The sequence below is a fragment of the Gordionus sp. m RMFG-2023 genome, chromosome 3, assembly GCF_954871325.1.
Source record: "Gordionus sp. m RMFG-2023 chromosome 3, tfGorSpeb1-WG-v2, whole genome shotgun sequence".
Taxonomy (NCBI): Eukaryota; Metazoa; Nematomorpha; class Gordioida; order Chordodea; family Parachordodidae; genus Gordionus; species Gordionus sp. m RMFG-2023.
The window spans coordinates 12534762-12561236 of record NC_088777.1 but is presented as its reverse complement, the minus strand read 5'-3'; the positions used below and the strand labels follow the sequence as shown (position 1 = coordinate 12561236).

The window sequence follows — 26475 nt, the reverse complement described above, 5'->3', positions numbered from 1 at the left end:
TTCATTGATCAGAGGGTATAAAAAAATTCTCCAATAATATATTCCTCTATTTTTGCTTCTTTTTTTCTTTCCTTCCTTCCTCCCTCCCTCCCTCTCTCCATCTCTCTCTTTCTTTTTATTTCATTTGCTTCAATTTATTTCATTTCTTTTGATTTATATATTCTAAAAAAAATTTAAGTGAAGACAAATGTTTTCAACTGCCAGACAATCAAGAATTCGTGTTTATGAGATACATCAGGGACGAAAAATGTTCTATTCTCAAGGAAAATTTGAATTATTTTTCCAGTCAATCTTCTCTTCATGGCAAATATTTTTCGTCAGACGACAATCAGCAGAGCTTTATATGCATGGAGATTATGAATGAATTCCAGGATTTAGCGCAGGATTATATAGGTCATTTCTTATCCTCATTATTATCGCTTGATTACTATACTATTATATTACTACGGGTTTCTATTCTATTTTGTAATTTAACAATAAAAGTGTTTTTTATTTCTTATTGAGAGCCCTGTAAATTCGTCTTGAAAGACGGTTTCACTGAAGATAAGATACTTCGAAGCCAATTTCATGTTATGCTGAGATAAGGATTGAGATGTTGCGTTTAAAGTGATAAATTTATCCAAGACGAGTTGGCCATCTTAGTAGATAAGATGGTTATAGTGAGAATAGTTTTTATCAGAATTTTTGTGTAGAATTTAAATTATTTTTATTTTAGATAATAGACCTCCGAGTTTATCGCATGATCTATCTTTACTCTCCCTTGATTCAAAAGAATCGAAATCATCTATCCCCAAGTACGGAACTATAGATCAAATTTGTACTGAAAATATGGGAGATAATCTTACTAAATCTAAGACGCAGGGACGGAATTCCTTCGATTCCAAAAAACAATTGAGCGATTTTTACACATTTTTGACCCAATTGACCCCTGAACAGTCAGCTCATCTTCCACCCGCCTGGCCTGCATCTAGGCCGCTTTGCAAATACTCTCTCAGCGCTTACAATAATAAATACGAGCTTTTGAAGGCCGAACCCGAACCTCTCTTGTACGATTTTCCTTTGGCCAGTGCCCACTCTGATAGATTTTCCCAATTCCTCGTTGGTCATATTGCTAGTAAGAGGCAAGAATCGCCTATCATATATAATGACAGTCTGGAGGAGCCAAATTTCTTCCTACTTAACGGGCTTGAAACGAATTTGTATCACCACCATAATCAAGTTTTTTTTAAAAATAATGCTCATCCATCTTTATATTAAAATTACTCATCTTTACTACATTGATTTATGAATACCACTTATACCAAGGCCATAATTAAGTTTGAAATAGCAGTTGAACCAATTTATTATTTTTATATCATCATTCAGATTTTTAAAATCGCAAGCACCGTCAATTTTACTACTAAACCTATTTTTAGATTATTTTTACATTAATGTCAATAAATTCCCTTTTTCCAAAGATTTATTCAATTTTAATTAAAAATTTTTTAAAAATAAATATAATTCTACTTATTTTCTTTTATTTATTGATTATTCTAAAGTTTATGAATTCAAACCTTCCAGACCCAAGCCCTAGCCAACTATTAGCTCCAAATTATGCTGAAGGCTTTGTCAAACTACTTAACAAAAGAATCCCTTGTCATGATTCTCAAGTTCGTATGGCTGAGGCAGAAGATAAACGAACTACTGAAATTATAGGCGATAATGTGATCGTTGATCGCTGCCAAATGACCATATACTGTGTCCCTTTGCTGGATCTCATATTCGCACATTTGTTTGTGCCGAAGCCGGAATCTATTCCTGAAAAAGTGCAATTTGAATTTAATTAATTAGAATAACTGTTTTAAATAGAAAAAATTTTTGAATTATAGTTGGGTAGTGAGTGCGGCAATATATAAACCCTGATTTATCGAATTGGACCCTTTTATAAAAAAATAGAAACTATTAACTATTAAATTCTTATTGCTTAAAAGATCATTATTATCAAATTACATTAAAATATATTAAAAACACGATATATTAGAGCATAACAAATTTAAAAATAGATAAACATACTGTAAAGATAGTAGCCCAATTCCTCATGTTTTGCACGCCAAATTTGCTTTTAACCAGGAATAATCATCAAAATGTAATTTGAGGATTTCCTTAGATAACGATGATTTGATTTTCGTAAGTTCTAAGTATTCAGAACGTGATACATGCAGCAATTTTTTCTATATAATTAGTTTTAATAAAAAAAATTATATAGAAAAAATTACGATTAAAAATAAAGCATAAAAATATTATTTAAAATAAATTAATATAAAATATATATATTAAAAAAAGTTACAGAAAAAAATCACCATTAAAAATAACCCATTAAAATATTTTATAAAAAAAAATTAATTAAAAAATAATTATATAGAAAAATCACATTTAAAAATACCTCAAAAAAATAAAAAATATATTATAAAGAAATATTAATATTAAAAATAAAATATTATAAAAAATATAATTCAAAAAAATATTAAATATTAAAACAAATATTTACATCAAATTATTTTATCGAAAAATTAATAAAATAATAAACATAAAAAACTAATTCTTAAGAGATTTAATCCCAAAAGATTTAATCACACGGGATTAAAAAATTTTGAAGATTTTCAAATCCTGTCTTCGGGTTGAACCGCTAATATATGCTGCCTAAATAACCTTTTTTAGGGGTTCATAAATTTTAAAAGTTTGAGAGCCAAAGGATAATAGGATACTTTAGTTCTAAATTAATAAAAAGATAATATCCATCTACCTTTTAGCAACCCCCCCCCCCACTCCTATGCTTCCCCATTTATTATGTTGGACCATTTTACTTCCCGGGAAAAACAAACTTTTAAGTTTTTTAAAAATAAAAATCAATTTTTGAAAAATGAACAAGCTTACTTCACCCTCAAACGAATCACAAGCTTTTGATGCCAATAACTCAGGGATCAAAGACTGCTCTACACTTTGCAATACCTTTTTGAGTGACAGATCTAATCCATATGGGCATATATCCAAATTGTGAGTATGTTAATCAAGCCCTCCAGTGTATTTTTTTTATAGATAAAGTATTTGGTTTGTTTTTTGTAAATGGCCACTTTGGATATATTACCTCATAAATCAAATATATAGATATTTATTAAGATATCTAAAACGGTCTCACTTCAATGGGAATCGCTATGTATGATTTACTTTTGTTAAATGGCTTGATTTTAGCCTATTTTTTAAAATGGCTAACTCAATATTTGTGCCATCTATAAACATTTTGCCTGATCCTTTTCTGGATAATATATCAAGTTAACAGTTTTGGAAAATTTGCTTAAATTTTGGCGTTTAATAACACTAGTACCGGTGTATCACTATGTAAATTATTGCATATAGTTAATTCGATTAGAATAAGATTTTTATGTGGTAAGGAAAATATAATAATAAAAGTATCCTTGTTTGAAGAATGGACTCCTTACAACTTAATTGAAACCTGGACAGGCTTTAAAATATAAAGGTCAGGCCTTAAAATTTCCAAATTAAAAAAACCCGGCTTAGGATTAAATTGGTACATCTGGTAAGTCTTAGAACTCTTTCTTAACCAACAATCTCATAATTAAAATAATGAATTGTAAAAATGAAGAAAATTAGTTAGAAAATAAGTGGATAAAGATTTAATTTTAAACCCAGATATATGGTAAGCAAGAGAAATTTTTAAAAGCACAAATTATTGAGTTCCCACTTGTATGCTCAAAATTTTATTTAGAAGTTAGCCCTCTACATTATCATTCCAATTATTAATATATATATATATTAATTTTCTTATTAAGAATATGCAATAGTGCTAGTGAATTGGCCCTCAAGTACTTTAAAGACAATATCTTTTCAAACAACCAAAGGAGAGAAGAGTGCAATATCAAAAGATTCATAGAACTAGTTTTACTCGTTTTTTTGTATAATATTACAAAACCTGTTGTATAAGACTGTAAAATTTAAGTTAACATAAATAAGGAGCAGTCAATATTTAGAAACCATTTTGATAAACATTTGGGTAGATATTTTGCAAGGGCCACCCAAAGGGGTCAAGATTAAAATCTTGATGCCTTAATTAAGTGGTAACATAATAAGGTTTCACCACACATTGCTTCTTACATTAAATGCCAATTTCGAGCTAAACATCGGACTTAATTTTTTGAGAATTTTACATGATCATATTTATAAACACCAAATTTTATAAATAAAATTAACGTAGATTTAGAATTGGAATACTCTAGACATTTATTAGGTTTTAATTTAACCTCAAGAATTTGAAGGAGAATTAGACTGTGAAGGATTTAATTCCAGTAATTGGTATAGTGTCTAGATCATCTCCAATTTTTATATATTTCTCGGTTAAGCTTTGTCTCTTTGATTTTTTATTATCCGAGTTGCTCGATGATAAGCGTTTATCTTAATCTTCACCACAATGGGAGGTAACGACTCTTTACACTTAAGCGAATATTTTTTTTTAGCTTTTCTAAATATTTGAAATCATCAAAACTTTTTTGAAAGAAATATAAGCACTCTAAGTAAGCTGGGGTGAATTATAAAATGATAATTTTACAAAAAATTTATCGATTTCTTAAAACATAACCATCTCAAGGTTATTATATATCGGTAATGTTTATATTCAAGCTTAAGTCTACGTCGGTATTCTTTCATCGCAATGCTAGAGGAAATTCTGGATTTGTAGAGTCAAGGAGCCGAGAGCTAATGCTAAAATGTTTCAAAATGTACTATCGCGATGATAAAATAGTCAAGCTTTGTCCGGCTATGAATTTATTTGGAAAGGGGTGTGTTTGTGAAGTAAGCTAAAATTATTATTTTTTAAATTATAATGAAAGAATGGAAGAGAAAAGGAGAAAGAAAAGAAAAGAGGCTGTAAAGTTTTAAGGTTATGGTGATAAAATTAGCAAGAGTATTTTACAGGGGAATTTCTTATGAATGTTAAACAATTGATAAGAAAAGAATGAGAAGAAAAAATCAAAAGGAACGAAAGAGTGGATAAAATAAGGTGAATGGAATGAAAATAAAATAAATCATAATAAATTGCTTTTAACAAAAAATAGCTTCACTTATACATTCCGGAACTGTCCCCTTCACAATCACATTTGAATACTGAGCACAAAATAGAAATGTCTCTTCCATCCCAACCCCCGCTTAACCAACAAGATCGTGAGTCAAAAATGGAAAATCTGGAATATTCTGAGTTGCTTATTGATCTTAAATGCGAAAACCACTCTACTTCATACAAAAGTAATATTGCCCAAGGTAAAAGATCAGAAGGGAACAAAAATTCCGCCGAAAATTTGCCAAATATCGTCCACCTTTCTTGTGATTGTGGATTTACCTTTGGTAGTTTAGAAGGACGCCATACTTTTACCGTTAAGGTTATATTTTTTTAATTTCTATCTTGTTATTTGTTACAATTAATATATACCATTAAGAAATTTTAAGCTATGGGCATAAATGTGGATTAGATTATGAAATTAACATTTAGATATTAATACATTCTCACTTTTTAAAAATCATGCTTTAAAATATTCGCCATTTTGAATTGGGGAAATTTTTTAAAAAAAATAAATCCTATTCTTTTTAAGAATGAAAATCTTTTTCTATAATATTTCTAAAAAATAAATAAAAATAGATTTGTTTAATAATAATTTCTTGTGTCTTATATTGCAATTCACAAACCTAATAATATCATATAATGTTCGCTATGATAAAAAAAATCATTGTTCTTAGATAAATAAAATGAGTAGGAAAATACATGGTATGGTCACTTTACTACAATTTTTGATATTAAACCTGTTTTTAAAATATATCATTTTTCTCCTCAGAATCAGGGATCCAAACCGAAACGGATTTCGGTTCAGGTTCAGGTTCGGATAAAAATAACGGTTCAGGTTCGGTTCCTAAAAAATTAAAATATTGGTTCGGTTCGAACCTCTAAAAACCGGTTTGAACACTTTTGTATTCAAACCTACATTCGAATTATGTGGGAAGAATATTTCTATGAAATGTGATTGATGATAATCTTTAAAACAATTCGAATATAATTAAAAATTTTGCAATATACTAGTAATAATTACACATTATTTTATAGGCATAACATCGTGAGGATCGAACCGGTTCAGAGGCATTTTAGCGGTTCGGTTCAGGTTCGGCTAGAATTTTTTAGCGGTTTAGGTTTGGTTTAGGTTCGATAAAAATACCGGTATTTAGCGGTTTAATGGTTCGGTTCAGGTTCGGTTTGGATCCCTGCTCAGAATACGAAGTTGTTTCTTTTTTTTAAACACGATCTTTTCTGGAAATCCAAAAATTGATCTTTTGAGTCCTTTCTCCTCTTCCTTAATATATATTACTAAGTACTACTTAATATCGTTCTTAATATAGAGTGCACTCCAGTTTGACCACTTCCATACGAATTCTTCAGTCTCTCACAGGGTTTGCCCCTATCATCTTCATTACGGTGAATTTATCCATTCATCCCCCCCCCCTTTTTACATACACAAATAATCTCAATTTTATTGCAATTCTTCACTTCTATTCTATTTAGGGCCTGCAAAAATCATATTTTTTTTAATTATACAAATCGATTTATTTGATAATCACGATTTTTTAAAAATTGAAATCAAATGATAAACTTAAAAATTATTTGAAAAAAATATTCTTTTGAGAATCGAAGCCTGTAAACTAAAATCCTCGAAACTAGGACAAATCTAGGAAATATAACCTTGAACCCTCTTTTATAATTTATAAGAACCAGAATTTTTTCATTTATTTTCCTTTAGAATTTGAATTTTCTAACGTCCTAAGATTTAGGAGGTATTCAACTTGTTTTTCTCTTTCAAAATGCCTGTTATACACCTTTCATCGAACTTTAAAATCGTCCTCTCCTCGATCCTCATATCCCTAACTCAACAAGACCCTCCCCTTTCTTCAATCGGCCTGTGGAACTTAAGTCGAAACCATATTAACTATTCCTTTGCTAATGATAACCACCAAACACTCCTCCATTCTATTTTTCTTCACTAACAAGTACTCTGACTATAGATGATGAAACTTCTGCCTAGGAAAAGGTGGGCATATTCTGTCAGATTGTCCTTGAAACGTGTCCCCTCTAAGGTTAGCATCTTTGGGACGCGTTTCAAAAAGACTTAAAAGACAGAATAATAATTATATTAAGTTTAGTTTTTTTTTAAAAAAATAGAATTTCTTAAAAAACATAATTGCGTCTACTAACATGTTTTAAGAATAAATATCAATTTTTATGAATAAATATCTTTTTTATATGTATAATATCTTCACGCCATTTTCAATGGAAGAAATAATTAATGAGAATAGCCCTGCGGTAATTGAAGAAGAAATGGTAGGCTATTATATTTAAAAACAGGCTTTTTATAAGTCACTTTAAAAATAAATTTTCTATTTTTTCGCGAATTTTGTAAATAAAAGAAATTTTAATTATATATTTTTTCAAACGTTCTTTCCAAGGTTAGCCTCTTTGGGGCGTGTCCCTATCCATGTTGGTCATTTTTTCGATGTGTCCAGTTTAAGATATAGCATCTTAAGGGGCCTCCCATTAAAGATGGGGCTGGACGAACGTTAGCGTTTCATTTTAAATATATAGGTTGCGAAATTAATCCCTTGGGAATTATAATATAAATATTCGAAATTTTTATTTTCTCCTCCAAAATAATGTTTAAAAAAGAATAAGTAATACTATAATAATAAATAATAGGTTACTATGTCTAATCACGCCTTGATTAAATCGTTTTTTATTAAAAATTGTTTTATTATTGAAATAGTATAAATTTATTTGTATTATAATATATTTCTAATTAGAAAGCTAATTACAATTTTTACGAAGAGATGAGGCTAGCATGTTGTTACAAAAGGTTTAAAATTGTTTTATCCAAATTTTTTCCATCTTCGGGCCTGAATGCTGATGATTGCAAGGATAATGTTGAAAGTTTAATTTTATATTATTATTATTATTATAAAAATATATTTATACCTTCTCCATAATCGTTTTCTATATTAACTTTTCATTTTTTTAGCAACTACCTTTATAAGATCATTTATGCTCGAGGAAAATGATTGATAGATAGTTAGAACATGCCTGAACCGACCAGAATCGGATATGTCAGGCTTAGAAAAATTAAACTCAGTCAGTCCGAATATTTAAATTTTTGTCGAGGAGTCGGACTGGCACAGATTTATTCTTTTTTAGTAAATAAAAAATCCGCCTTTCTTGAAAAATCTAACTCTGTTCTCAGTCCTGTTTTTCCCCGAATTAGATTCGGATCCTTAAAAATCTGACATATTTTAAAAAAATTCTGTAATCGCATTAGATTTGAATGTCCGATTCAGGTGTCATCGCATTAGATTTGAATGTCCGATTCAGAGCTCCCTTATTATAGGGAAGAAGGAAGGGAAAGAAAAATAAAAAAGAACGAAAGATAAAAATTAATAGAAAAAATAAAATAAAGTAAATTTTTAAATAGTATAAAATGAGATCTGTATAATATATTATACTTTTATATATATATATATATATCATAATTTTATTTTATATATACAACACAGTGCCTCACATATCTATCGCCAACAGCGTATTAAACGTCATTAAGCCTGAATGGAAACACTTAGATTTAATTGAAAATATCTTTGGATTAGCCAAAGGTTTGAAAAATTTCTTCCACATAAAAAATCATTTTTTTAAAAAGTTTACTGGAAAAAAAAATTAAATTTTTCTATCACTTTATCAGACGATAAACTAATTAATTTATCATCTAAACTAGTAATTTTTTTTAGGTTAATCATCTTTTTTTTCCGACATTTACAAGATTTAAAAAAAAGGTAAGGGAAGAAAAAAAGAAATAAATACATTCTCAATCTTACATTTATAAAGCAAATATCCTAATAGATAACAATACTACCTCCACCACCAGCCCAAAAATGAATAAGAAACTGAAATACACACTTTTACTCAAACATATTTATCGACAGAACTTCTCCATGAATTATGTCTATGTATCCTCGTACCTAGAATTCAAGTGCAATCAAAATGATCTTTCTTTATCTCAAAATCTCGATTTCTCTTCTTGGTCCTTGGTTCATTATGGTCCATTCATATCCTACATTCCAGATATTGGTTATTGTAAAAAATATATAAATATATAATAAAAAAAATCGAAGTAAAAGGAGGGAAGGAAATGATTAAAGAAAAGTGCATTATAAAAAAAATATATTTATTTAATGTTATTACTATTTTCCATAAAATATAGGATTAGATATGCCCAATTACTTACCCCACTCCAATAAGCTTTTATCCTGGTACCACAAGATTCAACATGTCAAAACTACAAATGACAAAAACTCAGGAGGGATGGATCAAGAAGGTCATATTACGCTTATTACTTAAAATTTTGTTGAAATTTAAAACTGATTAACCTATAAAATTAATGTCTATTAAAACAGAAATAGTTTTTCTAAAATTAGTTAAGCTTTTTGAAATAAATCGTGAACTGACAGTTTTTTTTCCCTTATTATCTCTAGGTAGTTGAAATTTTAACAGAAATTTCACCTAATTTTTTTTAAAAGGTATATTGGAAATTATAAATTTACATAAGTTATTAAATAAATTAAAGTTTTAAAATTAACTAGCCATTTTTAATAGAGCTGAATTTATTACTTTTTTTTGTTTAAATTAATTTTGATAAAATTTTAAATAATTTGAAACCACACTTCTCTGTACTTATTTGTCCAAAATTGGCAATGATAAAATTTGAAAACTTTTTTCTATCGAAAAAACAGGTCCTATTATCATTTTTTTGAAAATTTGAAATTTTTTAGAAATAGTTAAATTTGTGTTTGAGTCAGATGAATAATCAAAATTTAATAAAAATATTTTCTATTTATAACATTTATGACTTAATGAGAAATTATAAGTATTAATAAGATAAATTTAAATAACAATCTGAAAAAAGTTAATAATTTTGTATCCACGGACCGTTGTGTATCTCAGCTTTTGAAAGGAATATTTATTTTAAACTAAATTAATTCTTTTTTTCAAAAAGAAATTTTTTGTTATCCACCCCCTGTCGCCAATTCCCACTAAACTTAATGTTAACCGTTATCTCTAATATTCTTAATCTAGATTCTACTGTCATTTATTTAAAAATTATCAGCATTTCATTTCTATCACCTGAATTCTTACACCGGTTCTAATGCCAATTGACATTGAATTTAATAAATACTATTTTTTAAAAAATGAAAAATAAATGGAAGGAGGGAAGAAAGAAAAAAAACGAAAGAGATTATTCTTTATTAATTCTTTTTAATTATATTATCTATCAGATTCTTTTCAGGCTACTACTTTATTGTTCTACCTTGGATTTGAATATGAATGCGTTTACGGAAAGCACAAATTCATAGCGAATTCAGTTGAAGATGGTTTTACGGTTTCGACAAAGAAAAAATATGTGAATATATTATATATTTAAAAAAAAAATTGAAATCAGGATTAATGAAAGAAATGTAAATAAGAACATAGAAAAAGGAATAGAGGTCATAAATGACAACCCGGTTTTAAATTTTATTTTAAATATAAGGCCTAAACCAAAATATGTTGTTGAACATCAAAATTAACACCTTTATATAATCTTGGGCAGTGGTTAAAATTAAAAACACCATATTTTATGGATTATCACTTCTATGAAATATCTAAATTCATCAAATATATATACAAAAAATTTTTTGCCCGGGGAGGCTAGTTAATTTTTTTACACTACCTGGCCCCAAAAAATTTTTCAGTCATTACCCGGTCCGGGCATTGCAAATCTCTGTAAGTAGTAGAAAGGAAAACAAGAGAAAATAATTACTCAATGCCCATAAAAATTTTTGTACAAATTGTCTTTCCCGAATTTTTTTTCCCTGATCAGGCCGTACCGATCTCTAATAAAAATTTTCATTAAAAAAATTAAAACCTTAAAAGATAAGTAAGAAATTTTTGTCACCTGAATCTGAATCGACCCATTAAAAAGTTAACTGAATTGGTTTAAATCTGTTAATATTACAACTGTATGATTGATAATTATTTCCATTTTTATAATATCCTATTTGACGGTGTCAACTACTACCCAAGTTCTCAGCCATAAAATTTATTCCTTCTTTTGTGATATAATTTGACAGAAAAGGATTTTGTATTTATTTAAATTATATACGAATCCATGTACAATAATAATAAAAGAAAGATTAATTACTAATGACAATTTTTTTTAAAACTTCTCGATACATATTTTAAATATGTTTCTATGTAAAAAGGTTTTGAAAGGGTTATTAATGGTTCAACCCGAACTCATTATATTTTTACGAAAATCAACCATTACTTTTACTAGAAACGAACAGAATTTTTTGCGCATCGGATCCCTATATTTATAATAATAATTTTTTAACGCTAATAATGGTTTTTGTGATATTCATTTTTTTTGAATTTTTAAAATTTTACTACAAGATTTGAATAATTTCAGAATATTTAATTCGAGTACAAATTTTTAAGTAATTATATAAAAAAGATTATTAATTTCAATTTTAAAAATTTAATATCTTTTATGCTCTATATATATAAATTAAGTGCTAAAAAAAATTAATTCTTTATTTTAAAATAAATGACGCCATCTATCAGATTTTATAATATTATATTTAATATTAAAATCATTTTTTGTACATTTGTATAGACGCGCTTATATACAAAATATTAAACATCTAATCGGTTATTATTGAATTCAAAATGATATAATTAGAGCTATTCAATTAAATTTTTATATTATTAAATTTTTTAATTCATCATTTAAGTTATTTATCTTTAGTGTAAAATATTTTACATAAATTATATAATTTCATTTACTATTATCATATACTTTTGTCAATTTATGACGCACAAATGATATATGGATACCGATCCGATATTAACATTGATTTTTAATTTTTATTCTTATACTACCTAATTTATTTTTCTAGCCAAAATAGTGGCCGAAAAATATATATAATATAACTAGTATAATTATTTGAAAAATAATTTGGTATTGTATTACCATCTAACAGAAAGGAGAGCCTATTAGAACATGCATCATAGTCTAGTCAATATTTATTTTATATTTTAGGCCTCAGGGGGGCTTCATCTATAAATCCTCATTAAATTAATTTAAGTTGAACTGAGGCGTAGATAAGTTGGTGGTTGAAGAAATTTAATTACAACTACTCAAAAAATTAGATAACATTCATAAAAAAAACCAAATTTTTTAAAATGAATTATCTTTTATCCGCATTAACATCTCCTTCCCTGAAATCGTGAGCTAAAAGTTTGAAAAAATTTATACCGAAAACATAACTCATTTAGGCTCTGTTACCAATGAGTAATTACGTGGACTTAATATTATAATCATAAGGATGACCCTTTTTTAGGTGCCTTTTTAAATAATTGATGAGCAGTATATGTATATTTTATAGATCTATGGTTATATTATAATTAGACCTGTCGGTCGGCCGCCGATATTTTTGGCCACACCGAAAACGCGGCCGATTATAGAAACACGCAGACGCACCGCCGATACGGCGCAAAATTTTTAATAATAATTTCCATATTTTCTGCATTTTTATTTTAATAATTGGTCAACATCACTGTTGTAAATTTTTTTGCAAATAGGATTTTGATGAATTCTTATTTTAAATCTATTTTAACATAATTTTTTGACATCTATAGATCACTTAATAGTCTAAAATAAAGCTACCATAATTTTAAATATTTTTTAAATGGAGACCTAATGTTAGAAAAGGTGTTTAATTAAATGAATACGAACACCATTTATACATAGGTCAGGGTTTACATAATCTGGTTCTCTTGTACTGGTGTATCCAGGATTTTGCTATGGGAAGGGGGATCACTATTAGGTAAATTTCTTCCCATAAATGTTGTTGAAGATCTTTAGCTACACTTATTGTAGACCTTTGGCTATATTGATTTTTGTAAAATTAATTTTTGGTTTTCACTTTTTTGTTAAAATCCTTTTTTTTCTAAAATTTTGAATTATAGTTGTTATTTTAAAAAGTTATTAATTTTTACTTTTTTAAAAATTCTTTCTTATAATGATATATTGTATACATTTTTGGGGGAGGAGGTGGTGGGGGGTGTGATGGGAAAATTTTTATTAGCTGAAAATTTTATTTACGAGAATGAGCAAATTTGCGATCCCGCTCGCGCCTGTAATTAGAACAAGAATGACATATCTTGTCGGAAACCTTATTCACAAGATAGAATTTATTAATTTCTAGAGAGAGAAGAGGATAGAACTTCTTAATCTTTCCAAGCTAGCTAAAAAGAATTATTTATGTTCCGGCAAAAAGCACACTTAGTGAAAAAAAATTTTCTACCGCTGACGTTGAATTCTAGAAGATATCAATATGTCCGGAAAATTTAAATAAAATTATTTTTATACATGTAAAACATTTATAATGAGTTTTTTCTTCGCAAAGATATCTGTAGTGTAGTGCGTATGTTAATTTAATTTTCTTATAATTTAAAAAATATATGTTATAAAAGATTTATAACGGTGCGTCAATTTACGCTGCCTATCTTGACGGCGGCGCGCGCCGATTATCTTTTTGAAACTCGTGCCGGCCGCCGATAGTTTCGTCGGCGCACAGATATTAAGGTCTATTTTTACGGAGAGAAAGAAAAAAAAGAATTTTAATTAAATTTTTTTAAATACAGATGCAAGCGGATCATTTACTCCGCACCGAAATGCCACTCTACCGCCTTTGTCCTTGCGCGTAATTTTTTTTATATTGAATAAATATTATATTAATATGTTTTTTTAAAGTTGACTTACCTATTTTGAGTATTGCTATTGCTGAGAATTTTTTATTGTTTAAAACTCGGGTTAAAAATGATTTAAATTTTAAAAAATTATCAAAACTCCTCCTAAGAAACATAACCTTATCAAATTTTATTGTAGTCATTGTTTATCAGCTTTTGACTAGTATGGCTATTTGCAGATCGGTCAAAGCTTTTTTTAATCGCACGTTTTTTATAGATCGTGTATCTAAAAAATGTTGTATATATTCATATTCGATCTCCCTGCATCACCATGAACTTACCTATAACTAATTGTTATTCTTCATTCATAAAGCCTAATCAGCTTTTTTTGCTAAATATTTTGATTTAAAATTTGTTATAAGTTTCAAATGTCTTCTTTGTCAGATTGTCGGGGAAAATTAAGGGGAAACAAATAGAAATCGGGAAAGATTTAATTTAGTTTAAATTTTTTTTTACTTTCTTTCGTTTGATGCCAACCTGCCTATATTCATCAAAGCTTTAGGTTTCCTGGGCGATTCTTACTATTTGAATCTGGTAACCTTTCATGTTCGTCAATCTCCATAAAAACTACTTAAAAAATTAAATAAATATCAAATTTAAAAAATAACAATATTTTTTTAAGCAAAACTCAAGTCTCTACCACCATATTAAGTCACACTACTAGCAAATATCTAGCTAGGCTCAACAAAGTATACATAGCTATACCGAACGCACCCATTCATGTTACCCTTAGCCCTAAAATCCGATTTTCCAAGAAAAAATTTAAAGGTGATGACTCAGAACTGCTTGACGATGATGCATGGCCTGAGGAAGGATTATTTTCCCAAAATGAAGCCGATTCGTTCGTATTTATGCCCGATTTAGCGAAAACCGATTTGAAATTAACGTCGAACTCGTTTTGGGCTCTCAAATTTCCGTATTCACATGAATTTTATATAAAATTGCCTAATATTTAGTTGATGCTGTTCATTACTCTCTTTTTTGAGATTAGAATATTCATTATAGGACTACGGTTCAATATTTAAAAAAATGATTGCGTTTTTTTTTTGTAATTTTCCCAGTCCTTATAATCGCAATTCCTTAAATCGATAAATATTAACGATGACGATTTATATTTACAGTATATTTTGTTAATGATTAAAATGAGGCAGAGTAGAGATATTCCGTATCGCAGTGTGTGCTTACACATACATTGCCATCACTGCGATAATCAACCATTCTTCCACACCTAATTTTCTCAAGGCCCATCTAGTAACCTCGCTCGGCACCCTGTCAAACGCCTTCTCCAAATCAACAAACGTATATTACAGTTTTTTTTCTTTGTAAGATACTTCTGTATTTGTCTCACTACAAAAATTTCATCTGTCGTGCCTTTCTCCAGTGTTAAACCAAACAGCATTTCATCAATTTTTGTTTGTCCCCTTATCCGCTTCTCTCACCCTCTCAAATCCTTTCATTGCATGTTCCAAGAGTTTTATAGTTCTATAATACCCGAAATAAGGATCACTTTTCCCCTTGTATACTGGCATAATTATACCTTTTCGCCAATCTTCTGGAAGAGTTCCTTCTATGACAATTAGATTGGCTAAATTCATTAATCATTTAATCACTAAGCCATTAGTATGGTGATAGTGAACGCTTTGAGATGAGGGTATAACTTCATCAAGGATCCATGCTGAGTCCATTAATATTTATCTTAGTAATGGATTTGATGGGCGTGATTCCCTAGGAGCTATTATATACAGATGACCTTGTATCAAGGCAAGCATTGAGGGATAAAATTAGTAGATGAAACATGGCTATGGAAGCAAAGGGTCTGAAAATGAATGCAGTAAAGACAGAGATTATGATTGGTGGGGAAAATCTGAAGATGCAGGAATACGGCAACTGGCTTTGTGGTGTATGTGGGAAAGGAATTGCTGGAAATTGAATCCAATGCACCAGATGTCAGAAATGGGTGCATAAATGATGTAGCGGGAAAGAATGAGTCTGATGTTAGCAAGATTGACCTTTATTTGTAAAACGTGCATAAAAGAGGTACATAATATTGATAACGTTGAAAATGGTGGTTTGGATATTGGCAATGGGTTTACACTGAGGAAAGTGGAAAAGTTTTCTTATTTGGATTATATGCTAATAAACGCAGGTGGTGGTGCTGTATTTGCAAGGGTCAGAAGCATTGAAGAATAGTGATGTTAAAATAACTAGTTACGTAACTAGTTACATTTTGGCTAAAAAATAACTGTAACTAGTTATATTTTTAAAATTGTAACTAGTAACTGTAACTAGTTAAAATTTTTGAAATGTAACTGCCAAAAGTAACTAGTTACTTTTAAAGATATATCCAAATAATTAATTTTATTTTTAATATGTTGTGATAAATTAATTTTAAATTAAATTTATTTTTTAAATAAAATTTATTAATTTAAAATTTTGTGAAAATGTCTGATTGTTCCCAACAATAACACAAATACTTATATGTATGGCAGATGTGCAGGGATTATAATATTGTCAACCTCTAAAGGATACTATATTAGCTAGTATTGAAAAAAGGTAACTAAAATCAAATAATTATTTATAAATTAATAATATCATGTTATAGGTTTAATAATCTTTATGATAATGACAACATCATTGCTGCAATTCTTCACCCTTTATTTAAAACTGACTGGCCTTGGATTAGGCAAGAAAGGAATAAAGCAAAAAAGGAGGAAATTTTAAATTTAATAAATACCTTAATACCTCAAAGTGAATCCCAGACGAATGAATCATGCTCAAAACCAACATCACTTGATGTAGTTGGATTTTTTGACCTAAAGCGCCAAAATATTCTGGATAATGAACTTATAGAAAACTTTATCAAATCTAATAACAACACTTTTTTTTATATAACGATTTCCCAAAGTTAAAATTACTCTTTATTAAATATAATGTTGTTCTAACATCAAGTGCTCCCGTAGAGCGCTTATTCAGTCTAGGTAAGCTCATTTTTGGAGATAAACGAGCACGTCTCCTAGATAATAACTTAGAAATTAATTTGTTGTTAAAAGCAAATAAACATTTATTAGATTCTAATTTTTATGAAAAATAAATATTTTTTTTTCAATGCAAATATATATTTTTATATTCGATGTAAATATTCAATTTTGCGATATTTTTTTATATAAATAAATTATATATTATTTTAAATAACTGATTATACTTTGTTTATCCTAATTTTTTTTATATTAAATAAATGCAGTCAATAAATAAATAATGCGCATATGAAGGATGTATAAAGTAAGTAACTAGTTACTTTTGAAAATAACTGTAACTAATAACTAGTTACTTTTGTAAAAATGTAACTAGTAACTGTAACTAGTTATGTTTTTGCCAATTTAACTAGTAACTGTAACTAGTTATGTTTCAAAAGTAACTTTTAACATCACTATTGAAGAAGTTCAGAGTGATGTCATCTATTCTAACAAATAAAAACATCTCACTGAAGTTAAAGGGAAACGTTTACTTAAGCTGTGTGAAGAGTTGTTCAGTTTATTGCGGCGAAACATGGGAAATGAAAACGGCCCACGAAGCCAAATTGGAAAGAACAGAGATGAGGATGTTTAGTAGGATATGTGGGGTATCTCTGAGAGAGATAAAAACTAGCAAGGAATTGCTAGCAAGAATGGGTATAGAAATGATTGGAGTGGTAATGCAAAAAAATAGACTAAGATAGTTTGGGCATGTAAAGCGTAGGATAAAAGATAACTGAGTAAGAGATGCACCTTGATGGAAGTAGACAGTTCAAAACCTGGGGGAGGGCCCAAGATGTCATGGATAAAGATGATAGCTGCGGATATGAGAAAAATGAATCTTTCAAATATTGATTCTCAGGACCGTCAAAAATGCAAAAATCAGATGGAAATCAGACTAGGTAAACCTGGAAATTGCCATTAAACGGAGATGAAATCCTTGCTTTTATTTTTCAACCTTCATTTCGTTTCTTTATTTTCTCAGAGACCTGCAAGTCTGGGTTTGGGATGTTATATATGTAATTTTAAAAATCCAGGTCGGGCTAAAAATAGATCATTTTCTGAGCCCCAGCCCGACAAAAATAGATATCTACTTCTGCAGGTCTTCGATTTTTTCTTTTTTAATATATCTATATATAAATAAGAATTTTATATAAAAACATTAAAACTATAGGTTTTTATACTACAGTCATTTGGGTTTGCATTCAAAATCAACCTTTAACTTAAATGATACAATCCCCAGAAAAAATGCTTATTCAGACGGAAATCTGCTCAAGAATATTTTTATCGTCGAAATGTCGAAGCCTATTTTAAAAAAGAATTTATCATAATTTGAAATTTCATATTTAGTAAATAAATTATTTATTAAATTTAATATAGTATGGTTGAGTAATTATGTGTATATGATGTGATAATAAAATTTGGTAATATATAAATAAATTATCTGTAATTTTATTGTGAAATGGTCTAAATTGACCAACCATTTGTGATCACGTATCATATTGATGGGTACGAAGTGGTTAAGATTATAAATTCGATCCATCGATTGACGGCATCATTAAAAAAGGTATTCGGTTTAGTTTCATTCATTATTGGAGTGTTATGATATAACTAGGAATGTGCCGAGATTTTTATCAGATCGGATCGGGTCGATATCTCATCTTTTTTTAAATATTAGTTTTGGGCGATATTATAAAATTTCTTGATCCGATAAAATGGTGTCTTAATATAAATTCAAATTTCAAAATATATTTGTTTATTACTTATTATGTAAATATATTATGTTATTATATAAATAAGTGATTTATCGATAAAAATATTTATATACTTTTAGATTCAGGAATATAAACTATAACTGATCATTACAATATATTTAAATGACTTTTGTTATGGTATAGTTAAATTATAGGTGCTATACTGTTAAAAATGTATGAGATGAGTAGATGTATATATTAAAAATTATAACTATTAGTATATTTATAGAATACAAAATCAGATATGATATCGGATCAGATCGGCCTTTTTAAAAGGGTATTGGTACACCCTTATATACTATCATATAAGAGAGAGCATAATTAAAGAATACATTGTCGAAATATGGACTCCATAGAAATTCTGAATTTTTCGATTTTAATCATCTACTGAAGGCCATTTAAAAAATTTTTTAATTTGACCATAATTTTTTCCCTGCATATATAGTAAGGACCTTACACTGAAAGTATTAACTTAATATTATTATTTTTTACAATTAAATGAAATTTTATACTCTCTTCCCCAGAGTTTTATTAATATGGATCCTGAAGTTGACCTTCCAGAGTAATAATGACAAGAATTGTGATATAGAATAATATGTTATTGAATTATAATGAATAAAATTATGGAGCAATGGCATTTGCAAATTAAATTTATTTTGTCACAAACCTAGCCCATTCGAAGTTTTTATTAATTCTTAAGCCCAACCGTAAATATTTTTCAATTTTCACCCGGCCTGAACCTAAATTTTTTGCTTTAAGCCCGATTTGAAATTTTTAACTAGAAAATATAACCTAAACGCATTTTTATAAAAATAAATGAAGCAAAAATTACTAATTGCTTTGTCCTAATCACAAATAATCCTTATCATTATTTTAAGAATACACTATTTTCTCTGTTAATTTATTTTTCAGGTCCTGCTCGGTTTAATTTTTTTTAGTCCTGAACCCGTTCTGAGCCTAATTTCTAAATTTTCAGGCCCCTTTTAAAAGAGGATCATTCATAAATCATAATGAAATATTATTTAATAACTAATTTCTTATACCACTCGCGAGGTTAAGCGTCCATTGAGAGCGGAACGTCCCACACACAATGAATAGCTACCCCGAGGAACCTCGTTCCAAATTAACGTCTCTTAAAAAATAAAACTAAAATTTTTTTATAACTTCCATATACTTCAGAATGTAACTCACTCTTAGATGCAAAGGAAGACATAGCTTAAACAATCAATCATTGACAAAAATAATATAACTATCATCTAACGTCACCTGAAATCAGCACTGATATACTAGAATCTCCTGGTATTTTTTATTTGGGACAATAAATGCCCCTATGGAATTAGTCAAATACCATGAAAAAGAGTTATTTCTTTTATGGGAATTATTGTATTGATCTGGCTCTCATCAATGAATTCTTCAACACCTTAACCAAAATGAAAAACAAAAAATTACTAAATATTCAGAAATTTCCGACGATTATATTTTCATACCAATCATATCAGCCAAACTTACTATATGGTATTATTCTTCAATAATATAGGCTCCCAAATATGTAAACTCACCGAAAAACTCCAAGGGGAATTAATCTTTTTCTTCTTTTTTTTAGATAGTTGTTTTATTTGATTAAATTATTTCTAGTTTTTTTAAATTGCATTATATAATTAAACCTTTCTATGACTGAGTTTATTAATTTAATAAATTATTTACTGATTTAATCTTAAAAAGTCCAAATTTTCTTTAAAATATCAATTAATTCATATATTTTAATATAGAAGTTTTTAAATGTAAGAAAAATTTAAAGAATATGATATAGGTAAAAAGAAAAAGGAAGCCTAACTAATAACTACAAATGAAACACTACCAAACTATCTTTATAAAAAAAATTGCAAGCACATAAGACATTGGATTTGTGGATTAAAAATTAGCTTAGCCTTTGAGTGAAATGAACAATTATAAAAATTAAAAAGAATTTATTATTTGTTTTGTGTATAAATATGTGAAGTTTGACATTGTATCTGTAGAATATTGATGGTTAAAATTTAATTTATATATATTGAAAATATAAGATATGAATAAAAAGAATATCTTTAATAAACAAAAATATTTTTGATACCTACATCAAAAAATATTCCCTCATTGTTTATTATAAGCTAATTGCATGGATACATAAATAAATTATGAATGAGAACTACATTACATATATAAAATTTGTTAACCCTATCAGTCACGTGTCCCCAAAATTTAACCCACTTATTTAGACTAGGGGAGACCGGGGAAAGTGTTATCCCGCCGCAGGTAATTTCTTTTAAAATAGTTTTAAAACTAATAAATCTGATACTTGAATTTAACTTTCAAGTATTTTAATCTTCAATGGTTCTGTCTCGCAGAAATATACTCATTAAAAGTTTAAATGCAACCTTAAATTTTATTTTTATATAAAAGTTACTCAAACTAAATATCTCAATTTTATTATGTATAAAAATATATAACAATGGATATTAAATTTTAACTAAATGTGAACCATTCATATTCTATAATAAAGTAAATCGTCATTTTTGTATACTACCATGCCACATCTAGCGGAAATTTTTTATTACTCTATTTTCTTATATATTTATTTTTCTATATTCATTAAACTATGAATTTTTTAAAAATAATTGATTATTTTTATATTTTTTCTATAAAAGGTACTATGGGTTATTGAAGAAATAAAATTTGATCAATTTATAATATTCATTTCAGTTTTTATAAAACATATTGAGATTTTTTGAAGGAATATATTAGATAACGTGGTAATTTACGGCTATATGAAAAAATCAATGTTCACGAGAAGCGACGGTGGTTCATTGACGCTGTTTGAGAAATCACCTAGAACTTCAACTGTAACCGATATTTTTATGAACCGAATCTGAAGTATAATTCAGGCTTTGAAATAAGATTGAAGGTATTAGAAGTGGTATTCAGAATAACTCGGTCAAGTTAAAAATATGACAAAATGAGGAGCTAATTTATTATCAAATTAGTTTCATTCAAATTTCCTTTTTTAACTTATAAACCATCTAATTCTGTTAACTCCTAGTTTTAAAAAAACCTACTAAACTATAAATAAAAAAATCTTAGAATGGAAAAGACATTTAAATTTATAGCTTACTTGTAAATTATCTTTAATTATAAATGCATAAGTTAAGGATGTTTCTAGAAATTGTAACTATAAATTTATAATAAATTTTTTTTTATGTAACTAACAATTTATATGTATTAAGAAAGAATTTACACTATCCAATTAAAATTTTTAATAAAACGACCTTAGTTATAATTTAAAAAAATGATCTTATACCTGGTAAGGCTCATATTATTTTGGTCAATTTTTAACCTGAAAATTATATTCACAATTGACGATATGGACATTCTGGAGCGCAAATACATGCCGGAAATAGAAAAATTCGAACACGACATTCGCCCTGTGCAAATGGGAAGGCCTGTGGAGATTGTCAAGGAAGAAGAGCAGAGGGAAGATATAAATGGGGACAAAGTTTGCAAACTTGATTGAAATTATTTATATATCTCATTATTAGTGTCTGTCAAAATTCCCTAATTAATAACTGAACATCTTTTGACAAAATCTTGAGGCTTATGTAATATTATTTTTGGCAAAAATCGAATTAAGGAAAAGAAAATTTATGTTGGTTTGTCCCTTTCATAAGAGTTTCATTTTTATAAAAAAAAAAATGAATTATTATAAAACAAAATATAAAGGCAAATCTTACGTTGGATTTAGTAAGCGCAATTTGCTCAAGCGAAGCGAAATTAATCACTAGCGAAATAACCACTGATTCGTCACAGATATACTTTGAAATAAACGTAAACAGCTGTTACGATTTCACCATTTAGCTCCGTATTTTTAAGTTACATCTATAATTAGCATGTTTTTGTAAATTACGCAGTGATTAATATACCTTGCTTATTATAAATGAGCGTTAACGCTATAAAAAAACCATTTAAAATTTTAGTATCTAATTTTATATTTAAATTATTTTCATTACTCTACTAAATAAAAGTAATAAAATAATTTGGCAGTAATGTTAACTTGTTTGAGTTTTTATAGTGATATTTCTTTTAATTTGTTTTATGAATAAAATTTTAAAACAAAAAAACGTGCATTTTTCGATAAATCAATTTCTCAGTAGTTGGGTAATTAATTACTAAGCCGGATAAGCCAAGTTTTCATGAAAAATATCACTTTGGCCTCAGGGGTTTTCTTAAAAAGATAGTAGTTAAAATTTAAAAGAAACTAATAGAAATAAAAACGCCACAATGTTAAAGGATTTTCTCTGACAGGCGCCTGAAAATTGAGATGAATTAGTCATTATCCATCTATATTCAGTACTGTATTTTTCCATCTCAAATAATAAAATATAATTTAAAATAATCCTTTATTGCATTATTAATGAAACATTTTTTACTCTCCTGCAAAAGTTGAAAAAACGGATATGGAATACTATAATACTGAGACGACGAAATATTATAAGAATAAAACTTGTTAATTTATCCAAAAAATAACTTTTTGAACGATATTTCCTTTCTTGTAAAATTAAGTAGTAATTTGTAGTGATGTTAAAAGTTACTTTTGAAACATAACTAGTTACAGTTACTAGTTAAATTGGCAAAAACATAACTAGTTACAGTTACTAGATACATTTTTACAAAAGTAACTAGTTATTAGTTACAGTTATTTTCAAAAGTAACTAGTTACTTACTTTATACATCCTTCATATGCGCATTATTTATTTATTGACTGCATTTATTTAATATAAAAAAAATTAGGATAAACAAAGTATAATCAGTTATTTAAAATAATATATAATTTATTTATATAAAAAAATATCGCAAAATTGAATATTTACATCGAATATAAAAATATATATTTGCATTGAAAAAAAAATATTTATTTTTCATAAAAATTAGAATCTAATAAATTTTTATTTGCTTTTAACAACAAATTAATTTCTAAGTTATTATCTAGGAGACGTGCTCGTTTATCTCCAAAAATGAGCTTACCTAGACTGAATAAGCGCTCTACGGGAGCACTTGATGTTAGAACAACATTATATTTAATAAAGAGTAATTTTAACTTTGGGAAATCGTTATATAAAAAAAAGTGTTGTTATTAGATTTGATAAAGTTTTCTATAAGTTCATTATCCAGAATATTTTGGCGCTTTAGGTCAAAAAATTCAACTACATCAAGTGATGTTGGTTTTGAGCATGATTCATTCGTCTGGGATTCACTTTGAGGTATTAAGGTATTTATTAAATTTAAAATTTCCTCCTTTTTTGCTTTATTCCTTTCTTGCCTAATCCAAGGCCAGTCAGTTTTAAATAAAGGGTGAAGAATTGCAGCAATGATGTTGTCATTATCATAAAGATTATTAAACCTATAACATGATATTATTAATTTATAAATAATTATTTGATTTTAGTTACCTTTTTTCAATACTAGCTAATATAGTATCCTTTAGAGGTTGACAATATTATAATCCCTGCACATCTGCCATACATATAAGTATTTGTGTTATTGTTGGGAACAATAAGACATTTTCACAAAATTTTAAATTAATAAATTTTATTTAAAAAATAAATTTAATTTAAAATTAATTTATCACAACATATTAAAAATAAAATTAATTATTTGGATATATCTTTAAAAGTAACTAGTTACTTTTGGCAACTTTTGGCAGTTACATTTCAAAAATTTTAACTAGTTACAGTTACTAGTTACAATTTTAAAAATATAACTAGTTACAGTTATTTTTTAGCCAAAATGTAACTAGTTATTTTAACATCACTAATTTGATCAATATCTATCATGTATCAAAAATAAAAAATTAGATGATAAATGCATTTTAAAAAAAATTTGAAAGGTAGAATTTTTAAATAGAAAAAATTTTACAGACTAAAATATTAAATAAATTAATTAATATACCCCGTATTAACCGATTAATAAATATTTTTAAAGGTTCGTTTTTTATAAGTATTGGGTAACTGTTTAGAAGATTTTAAGTTCATTCCGCATTCGAGGTTCAAAACCTGAAATAATTCATTTTTCCCTGTAAAGGAAATATATTATTCAAAAAATCTTAGCCTAGAGACAAACTCAACACGTTAAAGTTTAATTTGGTTAGCATGCCTAAAAAATGTCCTATTTGAAAGAGTTAAACATCATTTTTACCATAGATGTGATGTGAGAATATACAACCAATTTTAAATCCTAAATATTTTTTTACCAATATTTTAGAGAACAAAAAAATTACAATATATTTTCACATAATTTTCTTTCCCAGGTAAGAAGAATTCTGCAAGTAGGTGAGGAAGTTAAGGATTCGGCCAGTGGCCAAATATTAGGTCGACTTAAGGAAGATTGGATTCAAGACGATCCCAGAAATCCTCCCGTTAAGCATGTGGTGGAAGACATTCCTCCCCAAAACTTGCATATACACGAACACATAGGTGGTAAGGAGTACGAACAATTGCAAAAACTTAATTCGGCGTATAACACCATAAAGAACACTAATAACGCGTACAGTCATGGTAATATGCCAGGCGGTGGAGATGGCAATAATAAATTTAGTAACGTGTTGCCAACCGAACAACAATGGATGCAGCAACAAAATAAATTCTATAATAGGAACCCTTTATTAGTCCAACACTTGAAACTAGTTATATGATTAAAGTTTTTCAAACATTTTTTTAAAATTTAATTTCTTCGTCTTTGTTCGCGGTGAAAATGGTCAAAATTTATAAAAATATTTATTTCAAATTTTAATATATTTCTAAAGAATCATGAGATATTTTAATTGCAACTTTCAATGTTTTTTTTTATATTTCGCCATTATATATTAGGTATATCGAATTTCGGTGAAATGTTTTTTTTTCAAATATTATAGAAATATCATAAACAATCAATGACTATAGTCGCTTAAAAATTTAATATAGAAAATTATAATACAAGACATTCGCTTATTATATTTTTATAATATAAATTTCATTATCCTTTTTTAGGCATCCTTTCTAATAAAAAAGTAAAAACTTAAATTTTCAATGACTCCTCACTATAAATATTTTCAAATCAGTCTTCTCTATTTTAGAAGCATTTGATGATTCAAATTTTTTTTAACTAATAATAATTAAGCCATCTCCAATGGTGTATTATGTTGCTAAATTCAGAAATTACACTTTTATTTTAAAAAAAATTCAAAAAATGTAAAATTAAAATATACCAATTTACAATTTTTTTTAGAAAGAATTATGTAGTCCCGTCTAAGGGATAGCTTTATAGAGGAGAATAAACTGATTTAAATAAAATTACTCCCTTTATTTTAGAAATTCTTTCAGATTATTTTTTGCTTAAAAAAAATAGGTCTAAAAATCAATTTGGCGAGAAACAAATAAAAAATTTCTGCCAAAACTTCAAATTATATGAAACGATTGCTGGGCTTCGACAATATATGGATGAAGATATTCCTAATGAAAAATTTCTTATACTCTGTGGTAACCTTAGATATTTGAGCGAGTTTAAAGAGTAAATAATTCGCCAAATAATGGACCTTGAATATCGGATCCTAGATCCATGTATCAAAATGTTGGAAAGGAATCATTGCGGACGAATGAAATCTTTTCAAAAAAATATACAGCCCAAAGAAAAAGAATTTTATGGAAAATATTTATATATATATATCGGTGGTATTTAATTTATACTATATATTTTTTTTGATAATATATAAAAAAAAATCGTAGCC

General features: G+C 27.6%; 2 protein-coding genes across 2 annotated transcripts; both read left to right on the top strand.

Annotated features, from left to right (window-relative positions):
• Positions 1-347: 347 nt before the first annotated feature.
• Positions 348-18260, top strand: LOC135926737 (uncharacterized). The gene is made up of 15 exons (XM_065462668.1): positions 348-393; positions 716-1218; positions 1539-1805; positions 2909-3033; positions 3828-3933; positions 4672-4842; positions 5106-5426; positions 7885-8011; positions 8629-8724; positions 8969-9196; positions 9330-9443; positions 10402-10526; positions 13814-13872; positions 14541-14834; positions 18104-18260. The coding sequence occupies exons 1-15, from the start codon at positions 348-350 to the stop codon at positions 18258-18260; spliced, it is 2739 nt and encodes a 912-aa protein (XP_065318740.1).
• Positions 18261-22071: 3811 nt separating this feature from the next.
• Positions 22072-25404, top strand: LOC135926736 (uncharacterized). Its single transcript, XM_065462667.1, has 2 exons — positions 22072-22212; positions 25021-25404. The coding sequence occupies exons 1-2, from the start codon at positions 22081-22083 to the stop codon at positions 25402-25404; spliced, it is 516 nt and encodes a 171-aa protein (XP_065318739.1). The 5' UTR covers positions 22072-22080.
• The last annotated feature ends 1071 nt before the right edge of the window (positions 25405-26475 follow it).

What these genes read in the sequence shown, in the direction of transcription:
- LOC135926736 (XM_065462667.1), top strand. Translation starts at nt 22,081, where the DNA reads ATGGACATTCTGGAGCGCAAATACATGCCGGAAATAGAAAAATTCGAA. An exon ending in AAGATATAAATGGGGACAAA is followed by an intron (nt 22,213 to 25,020) that starts GTTTGCAAACTT and finishes TTTCTTTCCCAG; the next exon opens with GTAAGAAGAATTCTGCAAGT.
- LOC135926737 (XM_065462668.1), top strand. Translation starts at nt 348, where the DNA reads ATGGAGATTATGAATGAATTCCAGGATTTAGCGCAGGATTATATAG. An exon ending in GAAAGGGGTGTGTTTGTGAA is followed by an intron (nt 4,843 to 5,105) that starts GTAAGCTAAAAT and finishes AACAAAAAATAG; the next exon opens with CTTCACTTATACATTCCGGA. An exon ending in AGGAGGGATGGATCAAGAAG is followed by an intron (nt 9,444 to 10,401) that starts GTCATATTACGC and finishes ATTATCTATCAG; the next exon opens with ATTCTTTTCAGGCTACTACT.